This window comes from Chrysochloris asiatica, unplaced genomic scaffold, assembly GCF_000296735.1.
Source record: "Chrysochloris asiatica unplaced genomic scaffold, ChrAsi1.0 scaffold00079, whole genome shotgun sequence".
NCBI classification, from domain to species: Eukaryota; Metazoa; Chordata; class Mammalia; order Afrosoricida; family Chrysochloridae; genus Chrysochloris; species Chrysochloris asiatica.
Window position 1 is genome coordinate 3,417,850 of NW_006408597.1, and position 7,116 is coordinate 3,424,965.

The 7,116-nt window shown below is 36.6% G+C and overlaps 1 protein-coding gene across 1 annotated transcript in view; it reads right to left on the reverse strand.

Moving 5' to 3' along the window:
* Positions 1-7,116, reverse strand: part of PTGR2 (prostaglandin reductase 2) — a 40,039-nt gene that overhangs the window by 18,730 nt on the left and 14,193 nt on the right. Inside the window, exon 3 of the mRNA XM_006865540.1 lies at positions 3,399-3,590. Within this exon, the coding sequence (XP_006865602.1) occupies positions 3,399-3,590 (192 nt within the window). The remainder of the gene's footprint in view (positions 1-3,398; positions 3,591-7,116) is intronic.

Here is a 7,116-nt window from a genome sequence, read left to right on the forward strand (position 1 = left end):
CTCCTCTAGATTTTCAAATTTGTTGGAGTATAACTCTTCATAATATTGTTATTACCCTTTTTATTTTGATTGGTTCTGTTGTGACATCATCTATGTGGTTTCTTATGCATGTGTGTCTTCTCCCTCTTTCGTTACGTTTCGTTTACCAATGATTTGTCAATTTTATTAATTCTTTCAAAGAAACAACTTCTTGTCCTGTTAATTCTTTCTATCATTTTTCTGTTTTCTGTTTATTTCTGCTCCAATTTTTATTATTTCCTTTCTTCTGCTGACTGTAGGTTTACTTCATTGGTCTGTTTCTAGTTGTTGAAGATGTTGTGCTAATGTGTTGATTTTGGTTCTTTCTCTCTCTCTCTCTTTTTTTTTTTTTTGGATGTGTGCATTTATTGCAATAAATTGTCCTCTCAGCACAGCTTTTGCAGTGGCCCAACTATTTTGGATGTTGTGTTTTCGTTCTTATTTGTTTCTAGGAACTTTGTGAATTCACGTTTTATTTCTTCAACTACCCTCTAGCTTTTCAGCAGTTGTTATTCAGTTTCCATGTATTTAACTGTATTTCCTTGGTCTTCCTATTGTTGACTTCTAATTTTATAGCACTTTGGTCTGAGAAGATGCTCTGTAGTACTTTGATGTTTATAAACTTATGGAGGCTTGTTTTGTGGCCTAACACGTGGTCTATTCTTCAGAATGTTCCATGTGCACTGGAAAAGAATGTGTATTTTGCTGTTGTTGGGTTGAATGCTCTCTACACATCTTTGAGGTCAAGTTGGCTGACTGCGTTGTTTAGTTCCTCAATGTCTTTGTCAAGTTTCTTTCTGGTTCTATCCTTTTTCAAAAGTGGTGTATTAAAACCTTCCATTATTATTGTAGATTTATCTATTTCTTTTTTCAAATCTAATAAGAGTTTGCTTTATATATTTTGGAGCCCTTGCACTGGAAGTATCGATATTTATTATGGTTATGTCATCTTGTTCATTTGACCCTTTAATCACGAGATAATGTCCATGTCTATCTAGCAAGGTTGCCTGTTCAACCTCATCAGCTGCTCCTTGGAAACCGTATACAGGGTTGCTATGGGTTAGAACTAACTTGATGGCACTTAACAACAACAACAATAGTCTATAATTGCAGAAAAGAGAGAGAGAGAAAAAAAAAAAGAAATCCTGTAGCCAAATATGACTATGACTTTAACGTCCCTCTCTTGGTTTCTTTTGCCTTCAAGTCTGCCTAAGAAATTTCAGGATGTCACTGTTGGTCCTTATGATATAACTTAGGATTTAATTTTTGGTCTGTTTCCTCTTTAGTCTGTCTCTCTCCCACTCCACAACCCCCGTTCAGACCTTTTTCCTAGTGATAAACAGATCCACGCAGGCTGTATCTATCTTGGGCAGCCGTTTGGTTTTAAGCAGAACCTTTCACCTTCTTAAATTCTGCTGAGCAGATTCATGCGCATGTGTAGTAAAACCCTCTGGGGGTGTGGGGTGTCCACTCACTCTAATCACCAGGGTGAAGGTGTGCAGGCAGTGAGAGACCAATGAACAGACAAAAAGAATCTCCAAGATTGGTTAGACGTCTGTGGTAGGAGCACTGCTGTGATCCTTCACCCACTCTGTCATACCCAAGATGGCCGCTCTGGGAGCCACTGGGACCAGCTGATGAGAAATCACCAGGTTTCTTACTTCTGTTGTGGAATTCTACAAATTCCACTAGCTGTAAGCCTTTGAACTTTCTAAATATTACTTTATATGTAGTTAAAAGTTCTGGTACCATCCCCTGAACAGTGTTATTGCTGTGGATGTCTGCACCACACTTCTCCCTAATCTGCCATTAAGCCCCGCCTCCAACATTATAATAGTTTTTAAAGAACTGAATAACTTTAGTAAACATTTAATAAACCACCAAAAGAAATCAATACCCGCCATGTCAGTATGATTTATCAACTGCCACAAAGAAATAAAATGGCAGTTTGTATTCAGTAATGATTAATGGTCAGGAGCCCTGGTAGCATAGTGGTTATGCACTGGGCTGCTAACTTCATGGCCAGTGGTTCAAATCTACCAGCCGCTCTGAGGGAGAAAGCTGAGGCTTTCGGCCTCGGAAACGCTATATAGGGTTGCCATGAGTTAGAACCAACTCAATGGCACACCACCACCATCACCATTATTTAAATCTGGTATGTAGATAAAGATAATAAGAGATATTAAGGTCTACAATACACAAAAATGTTTCAAGTATGTAATAGTTGGTAATAAGTAAAGCCAGAATATAAAACATTGTGAGATCAGTTTGTGTTCAGCAAAACCATCCCTCCATCCTTCTGACTTTGATTTCCTCATTTCTAGTAACTGTTCCCAAAGCATCTTCAAGCTGTCACCAACTGCTCAAGTTCCCACTACAGCAAATTGACAGGTAAAAGTAGAAACTGCTAAATATTCCTTTTTCACTTCTTTTAAATAAATTTCTAGCTAAGGAGCTCTGGTAGCATAGTGGTTACGAATCGGGCTGCGAACCTTAAGGTCAGCGGTTCGAAACTACCAGCTGCTCCGCGGGAGAAAGATGAGGCTTTCTACTCCTGTAAGGATTTACACCCTCGGAAACCCTGTACAGGGTCGCTATGGGTCGGAACCGACTTGAAGGCACTTAACAACAACAACAAGTATATTTTACTAGTACCATTCAGTTGAAAAATGGTTGTGTAATATTGCCCACATATCATTTGTACCTTACCAGTAATTTTATACTAATTATTGAAATTAGTAATAAAAGATACTAAAAATTTGCATAGCTTTTTACAATTTACAAAGGTTTTGGCACATTTATCATATTATTTAATTTTCACATCTACTTGTGAGAAGCTGTGACTTTCATTTTGCACTTGAGAAAAGAGGTTCAGAGACATAAATGTCCTTGATGACACATCTATTAGACTGAGTTACATAAAGTAGCTGTTTTTTGTAAGTCAGTTCAGAAATTGGTCATTTCACATAGTTCAACCTAATAGTAGAAACTGAACTTTAGATTTCTGACATAAGATGGAATTTCTATCATAAAGCAAATAAGTTTAAGTCAGGTAGCTATTTCTCAAAAAATTTTAAAGCATACCACTAAAAGGGACATTCTCTTACTTAGTACAAACTATTTTTTGATGTGTATACCTCAGGTTTTATAGTACACATTATAACTTGAGAAATTAAATAAGGAAACTGACACCACTCACTGGTAATCTAAGAATTGCCATATGTAGTTACAGCAACAGTGGAAAAGGAGAGACTTTGCCACATTTTGATGACTAGCAAAAAAACAATGTATACCTTCTTTTTTTAACCTTGGTAGTAAACAGAAGTGAATGTTAAACACATAAAGTTAGGATTACAGAAGGAAAAAATCAGATACATCACCTTTTCAAGGACATTTCCATCCAGAATAGCCTTGGTTTGCCAGGGCCAATAGAAAGAAGTCACAAAATCACCTTTAGTCATATTTTTGTGTTTGCTTTCTTCTATAATTCCAATACCCCCACCATCAACCACTTGAGACAGCTGCCAAGGTGTTATATAATCAGTCCCAGTGTCTTCATTCATTCTACAACGCTGAAAGAGAGAAAATACTGAGTAGGATAATTCTATGACTTAAGAAAAGGTACAGAAAAAGTAAGTCAAAAAGAAAGTACAATTTATCTCATTTCCTTCAAGTTAGGTTTTGTTTTTTTGGTGTGTGTGTGTGTGTGTGTGTGTGTAATTTCGATTTTACTGCTTATAAGTTTTGTCATTCCATACAATTTTGCATAAACAGACCCTGAGAAAAGATACTGGGAAGTAAAACAGATGATAGCAATATTGATGAGAATGCTCAAGTGTTTTACATTAGGTAATGAGAGGCACCACTGCCACCATCCCCTCCAGAAATCTGTATACTTCATACCATGAGTGGAGTCCTGATGTGGCAATGTAGGCTATACACTGGACCTTATTGTAGGTTCGAACCTACAGCCACTCATCAGCAACCCTATACTGGGTCATTCTGAGTCAGAACTGACACAATGATACTTAACAACAACAATAGAAAGAGTGAAAATAGTTCACTGGCATTCAGCATTCTTTGTAATCAATGAACCACAGAAGCCTGAATGATTCCAGAATCTTCACTAGTAGATCCAGCAGCTTCTAATTCTTTTAAAAAACAAACTCCACACAACATCAAGGAAAAAAAATTACAAAACACAACCTCAAACCAAATGTTAGTATATTCCAGTGGTTCTGAATTCAATATTGCTATCTTATTAATTCAACAAAAAATATAATTTGATTCAGCTTTTGCAAATGAGATTAAACTCCTGCAATGTAATTATACTTACTTTACAATTCAAAAGATTTAACTGAAGCCAATGTTAACCCAATAAAAACCATGCATGTAACAAAAAACTATTGTTATGCTAAGTAACTTTATCAGAAGTTATTTAATTTTTTAAAAATCAGACTCAAATTTCACAGGTATAATTGGAGGAACTAACATTTTTACCCTTCCTGATACCACATCAGTAATTCTAAGTGTTTTTAAAGCTGGGAAGTATAAACAAATCCATGTAAATTGATCATAAACATCAGTAACTTTCCTTATGTCTTAAAACTACATCAATGTTTCCTCAATTAATGATTTTTAAAAAGCAAGTATGTACTAGAGTTTAGCATTTAGAAGACTTTTTATCTATTATGACAAAGATGCTCAGGTTGAGAAATATGTTTGTATACTTGATAAGATACTCTGAAAAGAAAACAAAACCTGCTAAACCATTTAGAAGATCTCAATTATCAAACAACTAAAACCAAAGGGTAGCAGATAAATAGAATTTATTAAAATTATTGTTTCCAACAATAAAAAAAACCTTAAATATTAAAGCATCTTTTACTTTATTATGTTGTATACAGGAAAGGGAGTCCTGGTGTGGCACTGTGGGTTAATTCACTGGACTACAAGGTCGGTTTGAACTGCAAGGTTGGCGGTTCAAGCTCACCAGTCACTCCTTGGAAACCCTATACATTCACTATGAGTTAAAACCAACTCAACGGCACTTAGCAACAACAACAATGCAGGAAAGACAAATGGCTCAAAATGTTTTCTAATGTATTTGGCAGATTTTTGTTTATTTAATATTCCACATACTACTGAAAGCTATCATGATTAAACATCTTGACCAAAATCAAGAGAAAAGTATACACATATCTTCATTTATTAACGAGAAGCAGTTCACCCTTGAACTGTAAAAAGGAACTACAAAGAGTATTGAAGTCCTGGTGTGGCTCTGTAGAATAAGCACTGGACTGCTAACCTCAAGGTCAGCAGTTCAAACCCACCAGCTGCTCCTTGGAAACCCTGGTTGCTATGAGTCAGAACTGACTCCATGGCACGCAACAAGAAGAGAGTATTAAGTCCAAATACCGGGACTTAAATTCTTTGAAGCAATTTATTCTTCAGTAATTAAGAGAATTCAGGTATGGTGCTGTGGGATAAGCACTGGCCTGCAAGGTTGGTATGAACCACAAGGTCAGCAGTTCAAACTTATCATTCATTCCTCAGAAACACTATATAGGGTGACTATGAGTCAAAACCAACTCTATGGCTCTTAATAACAACAATGACAATCTAAGAGAAGGAAGAAATGAAGACTTTACTTAAGCTTGTCTAACAGTTCCCTCGGTATTTTGCTTCACTAGGATGAGGGTTTGAAAAGGGCTTCACATTCCTTTAGCACACCCACTAGAATTGTTGTTGATAAGTGCCATCAAGTCAATTCTGACTCATAGTGAGCCTGCATAGGGTTTAAATTGCCGACCTTGGGGTTAGCAGTCCAGTGCTGATCCCAGGACTCTACCCACTAGAATGTTGTTATTGTTAAGTGCTGTCATGTCAGTTCAGACCGATAGTGTCCCTGTACAGGGTTTGCAAGGAATGGTTCATAAGCTTGAATCGCCCACCTTGTGGTTTAAACCAACTTTGCAGCCCAGCTAGTTAACCTACAGTGCCCTACCAGGACTCACCCAATAGAATAAGATCATATAAAGTGTTGTTGTTGTTAAGTGCCATCAAATAAGTTCTGAGTTATAGCGACCCTGCATAGGGCTTCCAAGTTGTAGCTGGTGGGTTTAAATTGCCGACCTTGGAGTTAGCAATCCAGTGTTGATCCTACGGTGCCACGTCAGGACTCCCCATATATACAGCAGGACTCCACCCACTAGAATAAGATGATATAAATTGTTGTTGTTGGTAAGTGCCATTGAGTCGGTTCCCATCCATAGTGACTCTGTATAGGTTTCCAAGGAGCAGTTGGTGAGTTTGAATAGCTGACCTTGCAGTTCAAACAGATCTTGTAGTCCAATGCTTATCCTACAGCACCACACCAGGACTCTGTATATAAATTAACACCAATTATTTACTATTCTCCATATTGGTCCATTTACAATGCTTGACAGGCTATGTAAAGTATACTACACAGAACATTTTCACCTTTTATTAAGGCAAGTTTGTGAAGATAATTTAATATAACTAGATCTCTTCATGAACTTTTAGCTTATATTTTATGTACGAAATATATAAAAATTGTGTTTTATAAAAAGCTATCTCAATACCAGAAAAGAGTAATGGAAGATTTTGAACTTTGTTTTTTTAAAGGATGCTCTTCTCTTGTCTTAAATTCCAAGTATTATTCATCATCTTTAGAACCAGTTTTGCTTCAATGCTTTAACTGCATCAACCCAGTTTCATCCTTGAGAAAGTTCCCTTTGTGATCTGCTTTATCTGTCACTTTTTGTTTCTGGGCTTTTGAAAGTTGTTATTTATTGTCTTTTTTTCTTACTTGATGGGGCTGTATTAGAAGTTCCAGCTGAGATGATACTGCTTAAAGATAGAGTTAATGGGAGGTGATTCTCCATGCACTATTCCTTACTGTTCTTGGCATATTCAAATAATTATAGGTCATAGCAGCTTCAAAATTAATTTAAACTGCTTCCTGTAACTTGTTTAAAATACTCTGCTTTACAACTCATGATACGTTATTGTTAGGTGCCATTGAGTCGGCACTAACTCATAGTGACCCTATGCACAGCAGAACGAAACACTGCC